Source organism: Camelina sativa, chromosome 6 (genome assembly GCF_030686135.1).
Source record: "Camelina sativa cultivar CO46 ecotype springtype chromosome 6, ASM3068613v1".
Classification (NCBI taxonomy): domain Eukaryota; kingdom Viridiplantae; phylum Streptophyta; class Magnoliopsida; order Brassicales; family Brassicaceae; genus Camelina; species Camelina sativa.
Window position 1 is genome coordinate 12,929,326 of NC_141885.1, and position 19,665 is coordinate 12,948,990.

At 37.5% G+C, this 19,665-nt stretch overlaps 2 protein-coding genes, 1 long non-coding RNA gene and 1 other non-coding gene across 5 annotated transcripts; 2 read left to right on the forward strand and 2 right to left on the reverse strand.

The window, feature by feature from the left end:
- Positions 1-1,240: 1,240 nt before the first annotated feature.
- On the forward strand, positions 1,241-1,347 carry LOC147942508 (small nucleolar RNA R71). The gene has a single exon (XR_015560650.1). It is a non-coding gene; the product is annotated as a small nucleolar RNA R71 (small nucleolar RNA).
- Positions 1,348-4,974: 3,627 nt separating this feature from the next.
- LOC104710948 (uncharacterized) lies at positions 4,975-7,834 on the forward strand. 2 transcript variants are annotated; one of them, XM_087452960.1, is made up of 4 exons: positions 4,975-5,482; positions 5,840-6,808; positions 6,905-6,952; positions 7,256-7,834. In XM_087452960.1, exons 1-4 carry the CDS (start codon positions 5,276-5,278, stop codon positions 7,691-7,693), a joined length of 1,662 nt encoding a protein of 553 aa, XP_087309086.1. In that variant the 5' UTR covers positions 4,975-5,275; the 3' UTR covers positions 7,694-7,834. The 2 variants fall into 2 exon arrangements, with proteins under 2 accessions (XP_087309086.1, XP_087309087.1); XM_087452961.1 differs by having other exon boundaries at positions 4,982-5,482; positions 5,850-6,808.
- A 509-nt stretch (positions 7,835-8,343) lies between these two features.
- On the reverse strand, positions 8,344-9,914 carry LOC104790734 (uncharacterized). The gene is made up of 2 exons (XR_015558965.1): positions 8,747-9,914; positions 8,344-8,600 (listed from the first exon to the last, which is right to left on the reverse strand). It is a non-coding gene; the product is annotated as an uncharacterized LOC104790734 (long non-coding RNA).
- Positions 9,915-12,337: 2,423 nt separating this feature from the next.
- On the reverse strand, positions 12,338-16,064 carry LOC104790735 (putative phospholipid:diacylglycerol acyltransferase 2). Its single transcript, XM_010516509.3, has 6 exons — positions 15,323-16,064; positions 14,447-14,669; positions 13,976-14,259; positions 13,505-13,835; positions 13,141-13,406; positions 12,338-12,979 (listed from the first exon to the last, which is right to left on the reverse strand). Exons 1-6 carry the CDS (start codon positions 15,712-15,714, stop codon positions 12,487-12,489), a joined length of 1,989 nt encoding a protein of 662 aa, XP_010514811.1. The 5' UTR covers positions 15,715-16,064; the 3' UTR covers positions 12,338-12,486.
- Between the last annotated feature and the right edge of the window lie 3,601 nt (positions 16,065-19,665).

The following is a 19,665-nucleotide window of genomic DNA, read 5'->3' on the forward strand; positions in this document are numbered from 1 at the left end:
GCTTGATCACTACCTCCTTAAAACTTGAACCTTGTTTCTTAATCTTGAGCCTTGGTCTTGCTTTTTTGAAAGACCTCTTGTTGAGTTGCATTTGGAGATCCTTTACTAGACCAGTTAATTCCTAAACTGAACTCTTGAGCTTCTCAACTGATTCCTTTCAATGATTTCACTAAGTTCCTTCAGCTTTTGTGCCTTGAAACGTCATGTGAATGGCAAAGGAGGTTTGTAAGCAGGAGGGATGTACCTAACAGGTTTCACAGCTTCTGTGGCAATGGTTCGATCAGCCAATCGATCAAGTACTCGATCGTGTGCCTGGTCGAGTTCCTTGCCGCCTTGTGCCTGTTGTGTAAAATTTTTGCTCTTGGCTTCAATTAGTGATAAATCCTCCCCAGCTTGAACTTCACTGTCCTCAGTGACAGCTTCCTCATGAAGTTTAATAGCTTTAGCAGTGAACTCCCTTGGGTTTTGAATGACTTTTCCAGGAAGTTGGTTAGGCTTTGGAGCTGATGAATAAGCAATGTTGCTCTCCATGTACTTCACTCTAAAGTTCAGACTCTCAAACTTGATGTTTAGATCATTATACTGAGAAGTTAGCTTTTGGTTCAGCTCAGCAAACTTCTTTGCATCCTCAATCTGCCCATTTGCTTGACCAAGTAGCATTTGTTGCATCATAGCTCTCAAATCTGGTTCTTGGCCTTGGTTAGTCTGAAACCCTGGAGGGGGACACATTGGGGCCTGAAAACCATTATGTTGCTGCTTGGGGGCATAGTTGTTCTGTTGTTGGGGCTGTTGAGGAAGATATACTTGGTCTTGTGGGTTTGCCACATTGGTACTCCTATAAGAGAGATTGTTGTTCTTGAACTGGTTGTAAGGTTTGTAGCCACCTTGGTTCTGCATATAACACAACTCAGCCAACTCATTCTCCCCAGCTTGAATTGTTGTGTCTTCTTCAGCAAGGAAGTGAATATTCTTCTGTTGACTAGGTAGAATCTTGTCCAGCTTCTCATTGACAACCTTCAAGTCCTTCTTATACTTTTCATCTTGATCAGTGGAGACAACCCTTACTGTTCTATCATAGTCCTCATTGTAGTTCCCATCAGATTGTGCTAGGTTCTCCACTAGCTCCCATCTTTCTTCTACATTATTATTGAGGAAGTTTCCATTGGAAGCTGTGTCCAATAGCATCCTTATCTTAGGTAGAACTCCTCTATATAAGGTACTGAGTAGAGATTCATTGCTAAAGCCATGATGTGGGCATTGAGTTTGGAAGCCTTTGAATCTCTCCCATGCCTCACAAAAGCTTTCATTATTCTTGTGTGCAAAACCAGAAATCTCATTCCTCAACCTTGCAGTTCTTGCATTAGAGAAGAACTTGGCCAAGAAGGCCTTTTTGCAAGCATCCCAAGTGGTGATAGCTCCTGTTGGCAAGGTATTCTCCCACAAGTGTGCCTTATCTCCAAGGGAAAAATGGAACATTCTTAGCTTGAAACCATCTTCACTTACACCATTGATCTTTGTGAGGCTACAGATTCTATCAAATTCATCAAGTTGGTCCAAAGGGTCAACCATAGGCAAACCATGGAACTTATTTGCTTGAATCATAGAGATCAACCCACTTTTGATCTCATAGTTATTATTAGCAACTGTTGGAGGCACAATACCAACTCTTTGGTTGTGTGTGTTTGGTGCATCTCCAGCACCAATGTTCCTTGGTCTTAGATCTTGATTGTTTTGTTGCTCCATTAGCAACTGATTCTCTTGTTCTTGTTGGATTCTTGTTCTCTGTTGTCTTAGGTCTCTTGGTAGTTGATTGATGTGATCAAGGTACCTCTGAAGATTCTGATTTCCCTTAGATCTGGTTTGCATCAACTGACTTGACTAGGTACTCGAACTGACACTCGGTCGAGCACAAGTTCGAGTGGATGGTCGAGCTTACTGAGATGAGTTGTTCGTTTAATCTGGAAGTCGACTCGATCAGGTACTCGATCGTGCACACGGTCGAGTAGTGGTCGAGTTGGTACATGAGACTCAAAACAAACAAGCAGATGAAGAATCTTAATCAATAGTGATCAAAGTAACAATAGAACTTAATCTTAGACTTGTATGAATCCTAAATGTCACAAACAAACACCCATATGGCAACGACGCCAAATTGAAACATGTTCTTTTGTATGTGTGATGATGATGAATGATGGAAGGGATGATGGATGAACAGGTGGATGCAAGGTGTTTCAATTACCCTTATGTTGTTGCAGCATAAAGGATATCAATCCATAATGGATGTGATGCAAGAAATTAGGATGTGGATACTTATCTAAGTTAAGCCAAGTGTGATGAATGTTTTTATCTAGCAACTAATGATGATAAAATGCAGAATGTAAAAATGCTAAAATAGGAAGCTATGGATGGAGCTCGAGCAGACACTCGATCGGATGCTCGATGGAGTGGTTGGTCGAGTTAGAGTGCGGATACAAAACAGAGACAAGACAACAAAGAAAACAGAGTAAGACTAAAGTAAATCAAACTAGAAACTAATAACAAAGCTTGAAATAGAGAATCAACAGTCAAAGAAAGGTCCTAAGGATGAATTCATGGGCTGGGCTTAAGCAATGGTTATCTAGATTGACCAACAAACCTCAATCAACAATGAATTAATCTCTAGACAATGATCTTCCAAGACTTGTTACTTCATTCTCATGGTAATAACAATGGAGCTTAGATACTCATAGACTAGCTCTCACGAGCTATTACATATAAAAGCAGGCATTAAAACCCAGATCACTATTGTCAAAAATCAAACAAAACATCTAATCTCTTAGCATGCTTCATGATAATCTCTAGTATTAGCCTTATCTAGCAACTTAGACATTGGTGTGATGCTAAGAAGCTTAAGATTTGTTCTTACCTTCTCAGTATAAGAACAACATAGAGCTTATCTAATCTAGAAGAGATCTATAACAATAAAGCTTGATCAATCTAAAAGCCCATAACTTTTACACAGCCTAATCCATCCTTAAGATCCTAAGCCACTACTCACAATCACTAAACATGATGAACAAAATCATAAAACCAGAAATCATTGAAACTTGCATGATTAGAAAGATGAGATAGAGATCTACAATATTGAAGAAGAAATCAAACTCAAATACTCAATACTTAAGTTATGAAACAAACAAGTATCAAAAGATTCTTGGTTTTTGGTACAGAAGTGGCTAAAGATCTTAACAAAAAGAAAGGAAAAAGTAGATAATCCCAAAAGGGTAAAATACTAGGTTCTAGATATTATTTATGACTCTCTCTCACTTCTGGACGGCCATGAGGTACAAGTGACTTATATAGGAGAGAGGGGAAGCCATAAAATGGCTAGAAGACAAAATAGCCAGGTGGCTCGGTCAACTCGACTAGGTGCTCGGTCAAGTACATGGTCGAGTGGTCTCCTCTTCTGCTTCTTCCAACCGATCGAGTCCCTCCTAGCACACGGTCGAGTGTCTGGTCGAGTGTGGTGGTCGAGTGGACTCGCGGACTTGGTTCCCTCTGCTATATCTCCTTGATCCTCTTCACTTGGTAGCTCAAATCCTTCTCAGCATCCTTCCATACTTCTTAGGATCCAAAATCACCTGTTTATGCAAGAAACTATGCAAATGCAATGAAAATCTACTCTAATGCATAAACAGTCCTAAAGCTACTCAATAATGGCCAAACTAGATAGTAAAACATGCAAAAGATGTGAATATACTTAGGTGAAACAGGGTAAAATATATGAATAACAGCGGGGATTAGTCATTAATTGAGGCGCAGAAGGTGGGTCTAGCGATTTTGCGGGGTGTAATCGATGCTAGGCGGAGATTTTTAAAACAGGGTTTCAGTGTTACGTTGACGTCATGGGTCGTCTGACTCAGTTCCGTTAAACTTCGACTTAACATTGTTCGAATGAATGTTGAAATTAATAACATTTCATATAGTTCATGTAGCAAATTTGAATTTTAACACAATTTAGGTTGTTATTTGCAATGTACTGAAGTTTAAGTATGAAAAAGCGTTCGACAAATAGTTGAGGTTGATTTTGACTGTTTTCCCTGTATCTTGACATAACATGGTTTATTTACGGATTTGAATTCTTTTGATTTTTACTTTCAAATCTATTTAAAATATATTTTAAATTTTGAAATCCAACAATAATCATTAAAAAAATAAAAATATTAATTTAACTAATATTAAGAAATGAATGATTGAAGGTTAATTAACTAATCTCAAGGATCACATATTTTGTTTTATTCAAGCCTAAAACTATCTCGTTTCATAGATTTATATTGAAATTAAAAAATTTGAAACACAATGAGGTAAATTATATTATAGTACTAAATTACTAAGAAAAAATGTATGTTGTAGTTATTTAATTGTTTAAATTATTAAGAAAATATGTATGTTATATTATTTAATTGTTTGATATGTTTTGATTAATATATGAGGTTCTATAATTTTAGATGAATTATATTGTATTTATTGTGTTTGGTAGCAGACTAAAATATTTTGTGTATTTTAGTAAACTAATCCGTAAATGATTATATAATCATATTTATGTAAACTCTAATCAACTCCATAAGACCATAACATGTCCATAAGAGCTTCTTTTTTTAGTAAGTTAAAAATATTTAAATTATGGAAAACTAATTTCTTTTACAATTATTTAAACTATTTTTTTAGATACTAAAAATATGATTATATTATAAATAATAATTTCAAATTATGATTTTTATACAAATGACAAAGGTTTAATTATGTAAATAAAAAAAATTATTTTGACAAATGTATTCCCAATTCTTTTTTTTTTGTCAACTACTTCCCAATTAATAAGTGGATTTTGACATAATTAATATTCTTTTGACAAATCGTTTTTCTGGTTTTACCGTTAAACCGGGTCCAATTAAAACCGGTTTATCTCTTTAATTGAATCTAAAGTGAGTAGAAAACCCTAATTTGTAACTACCAAACCAACTAACGAGACACACCACCCAACCGATCTCTGTCTCTCTTTCGAGACTTTTCAAAATTCCCAATCATCACATTGAACAAATTCGATCGATTCACCAAATCAGATTCCAGAATCATCATCTTTCGTTTCAGTCTGATTTTGTATTGAATCATCAATTTCTAGGGTTAAGCTTCGAAATCGCTTGGGTCTTCTCAATTGGGGTTCTGCCAATTTCGAAACTTTTTCCTAGAATCGAGGTGGTTCTGGGTCTCCGGGATTGCCCCTATTTGTGAAGTTCCGGCAATGGCGGCGGAGGATAAAAACGGCGGACGTGTGGGTGAAGAGAGTGAGTATTCGTCGGAGGACGAAGGAACGGAGGATTACAGGAAAGGAGGGTACCATGCGGTTAGAGTTGGTGATACTTTTAAGAATGGAGTTTATGTGATTCAGAGTAAGCTTGGTTGGGGACATTTCTCTACTGTTTGGCTTGCTTGGGACACTCATGGATCGGTATGTTTCCTTTTTTACCCTCTTCGTTTTTGTTTCCTAAGGAACCAATTTTAGGGTGTGAAAAGAAGAAGAAAAAAATGATTGCTTTGTTATGTTACTCAGTACTGTATAGACTATGTATGCTCTGTTTCGGTAATGTGGTTTAGTGAGCTTGTCAGATTGAGTTCTTAAGTATTAGTATCAGATCCCTGAGAAACACCTGTAGTATCATCGTTTAGCCTTGTGTGTCCTTTGGTTACCCTCTTTTGCTTTCTTTTCTGTGTATCTTATAGTACTTGTTTGGGTTTTGTGCTGGAGGGCCTTGCTTTAATTTCATTTCAAAGCGTTGACCACGCAAGAAAAATTTATTGTTTGTAGCGTTATGTAGCTTTGAAAGTCCAGAAGAGCGCTCAGCACTACACAGAGGCAGCCATGGATGAGATCAAGATCTTGAAACAGATTGCTGAAAGTGACCCGGGTGATAAGAAATGTGTTGTAAAGCTACTGGATCATTTCAAGCATTCGGGTCCTAATGGGAAACATGTTTGTATGGTCTTTGAGTACTTGGGAGATAACCTTTTGTCCGTTATCAAGTACAGTGATTACCGAGGGGTCCCTCTCCACAAGGTTAAAGAGCTCTGTTTTCATATTTTGGTTGGGTTGGATTATCTTCACCGTGAGCTCTCTATTATTCATACTGATTTAAAGCCGGAGAACGTTTTGTTGTTGTCCACTATTGATCCATCAAGAGATGCTCGGAGATCAGGTGTTCCACTTGTTCAGCCAACCACCAAGGACAAAGTTGTTTCAGAGTCAGCTGCTAAACCTGAAACTAAGAGTTATACATACGATGGCGATTTGACAAAGAATCAGAAAAAGAAGATCCGTAAGAAGGCTAAGAAGGTGGTAGTTCAGGGTTGTGGTGGAGAGGAAGCTTCAGAAGAAAATGAAAGAAATTCTAACTCTGAAGCAAGAACAAATGGCAATTCCACCGAGGAGAGGTCAGAAGGAAGTTCCACAAGATTAATGGAAGATGAAGAAGCCAGAGAGAAGGCTAACAAAAAGAATAGTCAGGGTAATAGGAGAGGAAGCCGATCCACGAGGCATAAATTACTGAGTGATATAGAGTGCAAATGCAAATTAGTAGATTTTGGGAATGCTTGTTGGACGTATAAACAGTTCACAAGCGATATTCAGACAAGACAGTACCGATGTCCAGAGGTTGTTCTTGGATCAAAATACTCAACCTCAGCAGACATGTGGTCCTTTGCTTGTATTTGTTTTGAGCTGGCCACTGGAGATGTCCTATTTGATCCTCGCAGTGGTGAAAACTATGACCGGGATGAGGTATCTTCTTATATATTCACTTTCTTAGCCGGTTTTGTATGAAGCTAAGCTGTATTATTCTTATGTGCAGTCTTAAACTGGTTCCTTTTCTTTCAGGATCACCTGGCATTGATGATGGAGCTTCTCGGGATGATGCCACGAAAGGTAAAGCTGATAAATATAGTTGTAGTGTTGTGACCATATAAGTTCGCAAGAACAAATATATATATATCTAGTATTGAATCCTTTCTAAATTTAAGTAGTGTTGTGACCGTATAAGATCGTATGTATATGTATCTAGTATCGAATCCTTTCTAAAGTTGGATTTTAGTTTTTTTGGTTGCATTTGACTGCAAATACTGATGGTTGAAACTCGGATAATCTCTACTTGGATTAATGATCTCGCTCATAACATTTTGATTAGAGGAGGAAATTTCTTTTGATGAGTTATGTTGTTTTCAATTGTAGATTGCATTAGGCGGTCGATACTCGCGGGATTACTTCAACCGACTAGGTGAACTAAGGCACATCCGGCGGTTGCGGTTTTGGCCAATCAGCAAAGTCTTAAAGGAGAAGTATGATTTCAGCGAGCAGGACGCAAAAGCCATGGCAGATTTCTTAATCCCGATTCTTGAATTTGTGCCTGAGAAGAGACCGACAGCCGCCCAATGCCTAACACACCCATGGTTCAGTCCAGGCCCGAGATTACTGGAACCGGCAATGAAACCGCAAGAACCAAAAGGAGAAGAAGAAGAAGAAGCAGTAACTGAGAACAGAGAAAAGGAAAAGGGCGAAAGGGAGGCAATGGAGGCTGGTGTAGGTAATATCGCCATTGATGGCTCTGAACAGAAGGTGACAACAAGAGAAGGACGTCAATGTGGTCGGGATATTCGCACACTAAAATGATAAAACTGCCCTTAAAGTTATTTGTTCGGCTTGTCTTCGGTTTGTTGTTTGAGTTTTGGCTTTGCGGAATAGAAGATTTAGACTTGTGTGTTTTGTTTTGCTGGTTGAGGGGGGAGATTCAAAATTTTGTTGCTCAGAAAAGTTAAAGCTTGAATGTGGTGACTATATACGGAGACACAAATTGTGGTTTCAGTGAGGATCCACGCAATTAACTAACTCACCTTCTCTACTTCATCAAAAATTCAAAAGAACAAAACACATTCAACATATTGGAATACAATTTAATATCACTGCTGCAAAATGGAGTTCAAATGTCTGAAACATTCATTAGTGATATGAAGTTTTGGACACACGAGTGGGAGAAACATGGCACATGCGCTGAGTCCAAGCTTGACCTACACGATTAGTTCGAAGCGGGTCTCAATCTCAAATAGAAAGCTAAATCTCCTACATGCCCTTTTACCAATGCTGGTATAACATTCACTTCTTTTTCCCCTCAAAAATTTTTATTCAAAATTATCTCCATTGTTAGTTTATGTGCAAGTGGATGTTTTCTTATTATATTTTGTTTTTCATGATGTAGAGATTAATAAGGTTGCTACCAAGAAGATGATTTGGTGTTTTACAATGGAATCTGAGAGAGACCGAAGTTAGAGGAGGAAGCGGAAGATCTCTATTTGTATTAATGATCTCGCTCATAACATTTTGATTCAATATAATCTACACCTGATCATCTCGAATAGATGACTGATCTAACAATTGGTCCACTATACGACAACAATCATCTCATCTTAATTGCTTAAATTAATGTGTCTGTCCCCATTGGAGAGAAAAGGGTAAGCTTGGTAGTTGGTAGTACTAAAACGCACGTTGCTGGGATGAAGGAGGCTTTTCAGGAAGATTGAGCCTGCAAATATTACATGATACACAACCATTAGCATTAGCATAATCACTACCCAAATGGTAACTACGCAGTAGGTTTCTAGTCAAATCCCAACCTCATAAAGACAAATGAACTACAAATTAGAAAACAAGATAAGAACTTGAACTTACCAGTTTGATGCGACCTTTGATCTGCGTAATAACACCAGTAAACTCTTCTAGAGTTCTAGTTGCCTGTAAAAAACAAAAAAACCACCATTTATGTAGTAAATCCACTTTTAGTCACTATAATGCATTCTACCAGACAACTCATTTCATCATATACGATAATACAACCATGTGTTTCTTGGATTCACCCAGAAGCAAACAGAAATATAAGGCAACAACAGAACTTTGAAACAAGCAGCATTTGGAGAAAGAAAAAAAACAGAGCAGAGGTATGGAAAAACATTGTTCTGCATATGGTTCTGCACATTTTATCAGCGTTGTTATCCTCATTGATAGCAAGGGGATTCTCCTCCTCTTCACCTCACGTATGAGAACTCACACCCCATGTCCGTACGTCCGTAAAATGATCAAGAGGGGCCGTCCGTACCATTTAGAATGTCTACGAGTCCAGTCCATGAAGAGAAGCCTCCAACGGTCGTGGAACATCTAGAGCCTTCTCCAAAGAGCCGTTGGCGAGTTAGGGACAAGTGGGAGCTTAAGTCAAACAAAAGATCACAAGTTTAACTTAAGAGGAGATGTCACTTTCACTATGTGTAATTGTGCATAGCATCTTGTATAGAATATTTTGTTTGTAATTGTCTATATTTAGTTTTTACCAAGGATCCAAATCAAGTAGGAAGTAAGAATTCTTCTTCTACACTACACTATTCTCTTCCGATCTAAACTCTACACTTCATACACCAATTTACTCTTAATCGTTACACGTTACATAAGCTATATCTTTTCTCTTCTAAACTTACACAACATTGACCTACATTTGAAAGATAAAAAAATAGTCAGAATCATCAATCAAAAACATCAATAAGAGTGAGTGAATGAAAAATTTAATTTTACCTGCTCTTGGTTTTGCACGTTGTTGTAGAACTCAGCGTTGTTATCTTCCTCATTGACATCAAGGGGATTCTCCTCTTGGTTCTGCACGTAGTTGTAGAGTTCAGCGTTGTTATACTCCTCATTGGGATTTTCCTCTTGGTTCTCCTCACGTTGTGGTAGAGCTCAACGTTGTTATCCTCCTAATTGACATCAAGGGGATTCTCCTTAGGGACAGTTAAAAATGATTCTAACAATTTTTGAGGATTTAATAACCTCAGGGAAAATAATAAAAAAACAAGATATTGATATTATTTTGAAAAAAGGCCAAAAAAAAAAAAATACATAAGCATGTATTTTTTTGTCAACATTACTAAAACATTTTATAAGGATAAAGTGAAGAGAATCATCATTCAAGCCATAGCAAGCCATAGGAAAGATAACTACAAAGATATAGATTAAAAAAATGGTAATTTTTAAAATTTAGTCTCATCCTATGGTGTTTTCCAAAATTCATGTGACTGTTAACTGGATGAATATAAACTATGTAATAAAAAAAACTTCCCTCATTGAATGATAAATAGGAACTTTGAATTATCTACAAGTGTTACCTTGAATTATCTCACTGCCACACAATTACGTATGCGCAACTCTTGTACATTGACATTTTTCCAAAACTATAAATCAAAAATATTTCATATAATTATTTATATTTTCAGTCACTATTTTTTTTAATTTTATTATTATTGCTATAGAAAAAGCATTACAAAACATATAAAATTATTTTAAGAATTTTGGTGATCATTAACCCGATTAAGAATTTTCCGATTGCCTCTATAACTGATTGTAGAAAAGGTTGATAATTGTAGTTTAAAAAAATGCATTATTTACTAGGATTTACCCCGTGGTACACCACGGGACAATTTTTACGTTTTTCATTTTATTATTATATCTAATTTTTATAATTTTGTTAGAAGTAGATTGAGTTTTAATATAAATATTACATTGTTATTGTATATATATATATATATATATTGGTGTTTTGTAATAATTAACAGTATATTTAATTAAATGTATGTGAGTCTTACTTACAAAAAGAGTAAGATCTCACCACACAAAATTATTTACCCATGTTGTAGTGCCAAATTAAATTATTTAAAATTATATGAATGTTGATCCAAATTCGTCCCATTATCTTACCGGGATGATATGTAGAATATTTAGATTTATAACATAAAGTAGAATACAATAAAATTATATGAAACAGAAACTTGAAGAGTAATTTTATAACATAAAGTAAATCATGTTATTAGTTTTTGTAAAAGTTCAATAATCTAACTTTATTATTAACATAAAATGGATGAAAGAGTTAAATAAGAGGAAGTTTGGTTGACAAAGACAAAGTTAATTAAGAAATCGTCTAACATTCTTTTACTTATACTTTTCTGTACAAACTCAACGTAATAAGAGAAAGATAAATTTTAAGTAGAAATATGTATATATATGTTTATTCAACATCTTTGTTCTCCAGATTCTTTGAAAGTCATGTTTAAACACCACATTAGTTGTTGGTGTTCCAATCTTGCCTCTTTGTTGAAAATAAATAATTATAAAAAAACCTAAAAAACCCTAAGTTTTAAGAAAGCAAGAAGTGCTATTAGTAGTTAATTGATACATAACATATAATGACATGTATATGTATACATGGGAAAACATAAATAAAGTGTTGACAGAGATCTGCTTTTTCATCAGCTAACACCAATCACTTGCGCTAACACCAATCTCTTAGGTAAGCAAATGAGGGAGCCATTGAAATCTTAAAGTTTATTATGGATTGCTATAAGTAAATTGTGTTTGCACAGATGATTTTTCTACCTTCTATTGACAGGCTTTTTATAGAGATTTTTGATGATGCCAGTTAGATATAATTGCAAATCGAGAGAAAATTGGTTAGCAAGCATAACATATTGTGGTCCCAGTACAAATGCACATCGAGAGAAAATTGGTAAGCAAGCATAACATATTGTGGTCCCAGTACAAATGCACATGTTGTAGTACAAATGCACATGTTGTAGTGGATGGAGATGATGATTTTTCTACCTTCTATTGACAGCATCCACAGCTGAGAAACCAGAGATATACAATCAGACAATCAAAATCATCAACAGGAAGTCAGAAAAGCCCCAACAAAAAGTCCAGGTTACTACAAGCAAAATTAGTAGAGCCCCATGTTTGAGACTATTCACACCATTTTTCTCAAGGTTGACCATCAGTTAAATGGTTTATAGTCTTTTGTATGCTAACCTAATATCCTACATACATTTACTCAAATTATAATTTTCATCAAAAGAAAGTAAAAAAAATAGATACCGTGAAGCAGTTGCGTGTACAAGCTTCTGTTTTAAACCTTTATCAATAATCTCCTCCAACAACTGCAAGTCCTTTTGGCGTCCCTCGTCCATTACTGCAACACAACCAAAACACATCAATCTTAAAGGCTCAACAAAACATCGCCTTGTTTGTTTGATGGACCCTAGGGTCTTGAAATTGTTCGTATTCCAAAATCTAGAGTCACCTCTAAGCCACGATGGCATATGATCTGATCGCCCGAATCAATTCCAAAATATTTAAACCGGTTTACGATCAATTTTGGTTTTTAACTTAAAAAGTCCTTTGGAATATAATTAATGTACAGAAAAGACCACCTAGTTTTTAGACTTACTATTTTACGCCTAAGGTTTTCGTTACATTTTATTTAACCACGACAAAACAAATATGAGCACTGAGCAGAAACAACGAACTTACGTTTACTTACATATTTTTTTAAAAAGGCCAAAAAAATTGGTTAAATTCCTAATTATGTTACATATATATCACAACTTGATGCTAACCGTCTCTGACATCTTCATCACATTAGAGTAAACTCTATCGCCACCAATCTCCTGACCTGAAGCTCCAGAAGCAATCCTCAAAACATCTTCAATGAGTCCAACATTACCCATTATGTCTACATGAGATCCGCTCTCCATTCCTCGACTTTCCAGTAGACTTCCAGGCGGCTTATGTTTATATTCCCGCACGTATGTCTCCATCCCTGACGGGTTAAACCGTGTTTTCCCTCTCCATCCCTTTGCGCACATAAACCCTGCACTTATCACTGGTACACTCTCGTCTCCGTCCACAAACCGAGTTCCTCCTTTTAGATAAATGTCATCATCTCCATCCACTGATCCATCTATCCGGAATGGAATGCTGCTCTTGCATTTACTCGAAGGGGTTGTTGTGAGCTTGTATATGTAAGATCTCTCTGTCGGAATCCCTACTCCGTAAAGAGAGTACATCTCCATCTCTGGTGCATCTGGTAATCTGTTAGAAGAATAAAACAAGGTATTCAAATAAGAAATGTTGTGACCTAGCCCTTTCTTGCAAGCCAAGGCACCAAATTACTTTTTTTTGTTTTGTTTTGTTTGATGTATGCCTACTTGCTATATATAGAAAGGACAATGGGAAAATGTTTTTAAACTTACTTGGTCTCGAGTGGATTGGACCAGTACTTATAGTGTCCATACTTAGGATCGTCAAGATCCTCAGCAATGCCGTGTGAGAAATGAGCCTCAGCTCGTTTCATCATCTTAGGAGCTATAAAACGGAGAAGATCAAGAACAGTGGTGGCTGTGTAAGCTGTGTTTTCTGCTACTTTAACTATACTTTCTCGGCTTATTTCACTGTACTCTGACCAAAACTGTCGACATGATGTGCTGTCATTTGAAATGACGTCGCTTCTTAACAGTTCCTGTTTAAGCATAGACAAAGAAAGAGTGAAACGCAGTTAAGCGTCCATTGACCCCAGAAAAAAAGCAGGAGACCATAGCAATAATTGTTAATATAAACCTTGATGTTAAGAGGATTTAGTTGTGCGGAAGGCACTTCAGATGCTCGTTTTCCAAATGCTATGAATCTTCCGTACTTTGCGGGTTCTTTCACCCAAGACTCCGGTCTAACGCTATCGTTTTGTCTATGGAGATTACTTTGTGATAATTTTCTCTTGGAGTCAATAAAACTGTGGCCTTCTTTAGTATGCGAGTCTAGATCGCCCCAGATTGCCTCACCTCCTTTTGGTAATAAAGAAACTATTGAATCCCAGCTATGTGACATCCGCATAAGGTGTTCGAGTGTTTGCAGCTTGAGAAGTTCCGAGTCCAAGAGACCGGGAGCCAAAGATCTGAAACATAAGCATGACCGTTAAAAAAGCATGCATTAAGCTAATTCAGATATTGAAAAGATTTAACATTTCTTCTAATCTTCTATGATCCTAAGTAACATAACAAGTGAAAGTAACTTTAAAATGTCGATGGACCTAACCTGGCGTAAGCCATGTCTTTGCCCTCAGCAGAAAGCAAATTGCTAACGGCTTTAGGGACACCTAAAAAGGCGGGTCCAATGTTGACAACGGCTTTGACGTGTTTGGCGCACCAACCTGGACCACCACCGCCTCCATCAGGAAGAGGTGTTTCAACCCATTTAAGGAAGTGAAGGAAATATATAGCCCCCATTGAATGCGGAACCACCACCACTTTCTTATACCCGTTGGTAGCATACATTAGCTCGATTTTACTCTTCAGTCTACTTAAAGATTGGTCACGTACCTGCTCGGTTCCAATCCAAAAAAACTATAGATTAATCCATATCATATACAACCTAACATTACGTATACAAAAGTAGCTAATATAGTAATCATCGTGATGTCGTATATTATAATCATTATCATTGATACTAGTGTGTCAATGTGACATATAGGAATCAATACTACCAAGTCCGCTAATGTGAGCATACCTCGGTGTTATGGAAAGAGAGTCTCCAATCATAAGAGGCCATATGAAGGTTCTTACCTTCATATCCAATTTTCGCCAAATTTTCTATGAGAACTGCCCAAGCAAAGTAGCACGGTACAAAATAGTCTGCGGCCACCAGTCCTGGGACTGCTCGGACACGGATTCCGGGTGGGTCGAGACCAGTCTCACTGTCCAGAGATAAGTGCTCCAACCAGCACAATGGCCTATAAAATCAAATCACAACAATTAAACGAGCAAGTCAACTCTTCAAACTGGGATAAGTCAGAATTTAGAAAATCGAAATGCTAATCCCAAAAGTCCTTTAATTAAAAAAAAAAAACTTTTAACAATCCATCTTATATCTAAAATTCATCAAAAAACATAAACAAAAAATATCTGAAATGTTATAAAAAGAAAACTAAAATGCTATGTTAGAAACTGGTATTCTAAAATTAGTAATTTTACAAATACAAAATCTATTGTCATTGCATGTTTTAGAAACATAATATATTCTGTAGATCTATAACAATTTTCTACTTACTGTAAGAAATAAAATCTTACGGTTTCCATTTCCATTGACATTAATTAATTTCCTTCTCAAATCTAGAATTGAATAAATTATTCATAAATTTTTAAAATCATCCAAAACCATAGATGCTAAATAATCAGAAACACATAGAAAGAACCATCTCCACCCATAACCAAATAAAATCCTCAGACCATAACAATGTACGTAAAGCCATTTCAAGAAAATAAATCAAGCTTAACCAAGATTGTAAACCCCCTAAACTGGAAAAACAAAACCAATATCAACCCGGTTCTCTAAGTTTATCGAACCAAACCGAGTGACGCAAAACATAACGGTCTAAATTGTCACCTTCTAAGAATCTCGGTGAAGCTAGCACCCCAAAGACGTTTACGGAAAAGCCCTTCGGCACAAGGACGGCCTTCCCAAAGCTCAAGCCCGCCGGTTACAATCCCCGGAACAAGAATCACCGGATGAAGTGCCTTAACACCGTCACGACTCAACCTAGTCCCTGGAGACTCCGGAGCTTGAAGCATAGCCGGGACAGGAACTGAGTGGTAGAGGAAGAGAAGAAGCCACCAAGCCGTACAGAGATAACCAATCGCCCAGCAACATGAGTCCACACAGCTACATCTCCCAGCACGACGACGTTTTGGTTTCTCGGTGGTGGTTTGTTGTTTGGCTGTAGGGTTGACGGTGTCCTCGGAGAAAGATAGTTTTCTGAACCGGAGAAGTGGAGGCATCGAACAATGTGTTTTATTTTTATGAGCTAAACCAAAATCATTTAACTCAAAAAAAAAAAAAAAAATAAAAAAAAATCATTTAACTCAATTAAGATCTCGTTTCATTAGGAGAAAAAAAAATTGGTTTTGCAATAAATGGCAAATATTGTAAAATGCAGAGAAGAAAAGAACAAAATTGGGGTCCTAAAAAGCCTCACGACATTTCCAAGATGAGAATGCGAAGAAGAAGAATTAATATTTGTTTCTACTTATATAATTATGCCGCCATTTTTCTATATTTATTACTACTACAATATTACTAGTAATGAAAATTTCAACATTTGTTGAGTTTGATGGGAGGAATATTCGAGGTGACGACTTGTAAGCTAGTAGAAATAGAAGTGTGTGAAAAGCATGAAGATATTGTTACACTTTAGGACACTTGTCTTCCTTTTTACATGCAGTTTTGCTTCTTCTTTTTTATTTTTCTTTGGCATATATACTAATTATCAGCAAGACTTCACCAGCTCCGAGCAAGAACCCAACAGTTCCGGTTCATTCTATTAAGATCGCAAGAACATTAGATCAGAAGAGGAATCGAGTAGCACAAAAGGAAGAAAACGAAGAGATAGCTTCGACTGAAGTGAATAAATCGTTAATGGGCTTTACTCCGCAACAGCCCATCAATGTCAAGCCCACTAACATACATGTCCAGTCCAACACATCAGTTCAGTCCAACAGGGAAAAACCTGTTTCTCCTCAGTCTTCTCCAACCTTCCAACGACTACTTCCACCTGCACAAACAGACGAAACCGGAGCAGTCAACAAAGGAAAAGCAAAGGTGGACTGTAAGGAACCAATACCACTGAAGAACATATTTGGGTGTCTTGACTCATGTGATTTATGAGCTGTACTAATGTAAAAACCCTAGAAAGGGTAATGACTATATAAGGGACAATGATGTAACCTATGAACTTATGGAAATAAAGAGAGAAATGTTTCTTACCCTAAAGAGCCACTGAGCTAATTCTTTATGGTATCAGAGCCATGGATCAAGCTATCCAACTTTATTCTCCTCCTGCTCTTCACATTTCAAACTGTGTTACTGTCCAACTAACCGAGAAAAATTACCTCCTTTGGAAAACACAGTTCGAGTCTTTTCTTTCTAGTCAGAATCTTTTAGGTTTTGTTCAATGGAGCTTTTGTTCAGCCATTAGCATTCATACCAGTTCCTGCAATCGATGGTCAGATTGGCTACATTTCAAATCCTAACTTTCTGGCGTGGCATCGAGTAGATGAGGTGGTTCGAGCTTGGCTTCTTGGGTCTCTCTCAGAAGATATACTTCGAGATGTCGTTGACACCACCACTGCACAAGAACTCTGGTCAGCCCTTGCTCAGCACTTTAACAAGGTATCAGCTTCTCGTCTTTTTGAACTACAACACAAGCTTCAAACTGTCAAAAAGTTAGACAAGTCAATGGATGAATATCTTAGAGAAATCAAGAGGGTTTGTGAGCAACTTGCCTCTATAGGTAGTCCTGTTAGCGAACAAATGAAGATCTTTGCTACTCTTAAAGGTTTAGGCAGAGAATATAAGCCTATAAAAACCTCGGTAGAAGGATCTATGGACACCCATCCCTCTCTGACTTTGGATGCTGTGACTTCAAGGCTCACAAGTTACTCGTACCGCTTAGCAAGTTACAACACCGGTTCTGAGGTTTCTCCACACATGGCATTTAACACTTATGGTCCTGCTGCTTCCGGGTACTACAATAACAGTAACAGAGGAAGAGGAAGCTCACGTGGTGGTAATCGTGGTGGTAGAAACAACTTTACAACAAAGGGTTGAGGTTTTCATTAGCAAATCTCACAAGAATCCGGTGGACTTACCAAAGTGATATGTCAGATCTGTGGCAAACCTGGTCATCCTGCTTCTAAATGCTGGCACATATTTGATAACAGCTACCAGTTTGACAGTCTTCCTCAAGCGCTGGCTACTCTTAAGATTACCGATGTTACAGATCAGAATGGAAATGAATGGGTATCTGACACTGGTGCAACATCTCATGTGACCAGCTCACTTCATCACCTGCATCAATCACAAATGTATGAGGGCAATGACGCAATAATTATGGGGGATGGGAGTTTTCTACCAATAACACACACGGGTTCAACAAGTCTTCCTTCAACCTCTGGTAACTTACCTCTTAACGATGTTCTTGTTTGTCCTGGCATTGCAAAATCCTTGTTATCCGTTCAAAGCTCACAACCGACTATCCTTGTGGTTTTCAATTTGATTGTGATGATGTGCGAATTTATGATAAGGCAACAAGGGGTTGTTGACAAAGGGAAGGCACAATAATGGACTCTATACAATAGGAAACTTACGTGGAGGAGCTTCACTTCAAGTCAATTTTTCCTCAAGACAACAAACAGCAACTGAGGATATTTGGCACAAGAGGTTGGGACATCCTCACACGCAAGTTCTTCAACAACTTTTTGCAATAAAGGCAATAGTTATCAGTAACAAGAGCATAAATAAAATCTGTGAGGCTTGTCAACTCGGGAAGAGTGCTAGGTTACCTTTTTCTGCTTCCACTTTTGTATCCACTAGACCTCTAGAAAGAATACACTGTGATCTATGGGGTCCTTCACCAATAATGTCAATTCAAGGTTTCAAATACTATGTGATATTTATCGATAACTACTCAAGATTCTGTTGGTTCTACCCACTTAAGCTCAAGTCTGATTTTCTGCAAATATTCTATGGGTTTCAAGCTCTTGTCAAGAACCAATATCAGTGTAAGATTGGTACCTTTCAATGTGATGGTGGTGGTGAATTCATCACTAAACAGTTCACTGCTCATCTGCAGAAGCACGAAATCAACCAGCTTATCTCATGTCCACACACACCGCAATAAAATGGGTTAGCAGAGAGAAAGCATAGACATATTGTTGAGTTAGGACTATCAATTATGTTTCAGAGTTGCATACCTCAAAAATATTGGGTAGAACCATTCTACACAGAAAATTTCCTTATCAACATCATGCCTACCACTGCTCTGGATAAGAATCTCAATCCTTATGAAGTTCTGACAGGACGAGCTCCCATCTACACAGCTCTCCGAGTGTTTGGTTGTGCTTGTTATCCGACGCTTCGTGACTATACTGCAACTAAATTTGATCCCAGATCGTTAAAATGTGTATTCTTCGGATACAATAAAAAATTTAAGGGCTACAAATGCTTATTACCTTCCACTAGACGGGTTTATATCAGCAGGCATGTCATCTTTGATGAAGAGGTTTTTCCTTTCTCAACCTTGCTCGTTGATGCTTCACAACGATGCACCCCTCTCATGGCTGCTTGGTACAAGAGTTTCCCTCAACCAGATCGAAGTTTGAATCAGATCAAGGAGTCAGAGGTAACAGAAAAAGAACAACAACAAAAGGACAAACCATTGTTCTCACCTCAAGATTTTCCACCACTGCCAATCATAAGGTCTCAGGTTGTGTCCACTGAGGGATTGGAGAAAAGTACTGAGTGTACGACAAGCACCGATCATGCTTCTATTGGCAACAACTCTTCTCCTTCTCCTATCAGGACGGATACTTCCTTGCAGGACTCGATGAGTGTTGACTTATCCACGATTCCTACTCCTTATGTCACTCCTGCAATCACTTCTGCAAACAGCACTTTGGTTCAAACTCCAGTAACAGATCAAAACAAAAAGAAAACACAAGAATCACCAATTCAGGATAAAAATAATTCCACTACAGTTTCTTCAAGATCAAGCTCAAGTCCCTCTAGTTCAAATACAAGCTCTCCGGCATCCTCAGCTCAAGCTTCTCAGGATTCTGCAACAACATCACGAGTAGAACCTGTCAGTCAAGCAATTGTTGAACCTGTTAGTCAAGTGATGCCTAGTCATGGAATGACAACAAGGTTGAAAGATGGAATAAGGAAGCCTAATC

Bases quoted from the DNA above. Each gene is read 5' to 3' on its own strand.
- LOC104710948 (XM_087452960.1), top strand. From the start codon at position 5,276: ATGGCGGCGGAGGATAAAAACGGCGGACGTGTGGGTGAAGAGAGTGAG. The intron at 5,483-5,839 runs GTATGTTTCCTT...TATTGTTTGTAG, and splicing joins CTTGGGACACTCATGGATCG to CGTTATGTAGCTTTGAAAGT. The intron at 6,809-6,904 runs GTATCTTCTTAT...CTTTTCTTTCAG, and splicing joins AAAACTATGACCGGGATGAG to GATCACCTGGCATTGATGAT.
- LOC104790735 (XM_010516509.3), bottom strand. From the start codon at position 15,714: ATGCCTCCACTTCTCCGGTTCAGAAAACTATCTTTCTCCGAGGACACC. The intron at 14,260-14,446 runs GTATGCTCACAT...GGAACCGAGCAG, and splicing joins TCTCTTTCCATAACACCGAG to GTACGTGACCAATCTTTAAG. The intron at 13,836-13,975 runs GTTAGGTCCATC...CTTATGTTTCAG, and splicing joins AAAGACATGGCTTACGCCAG to ATCTTTGGCTCCCGGTCTCT.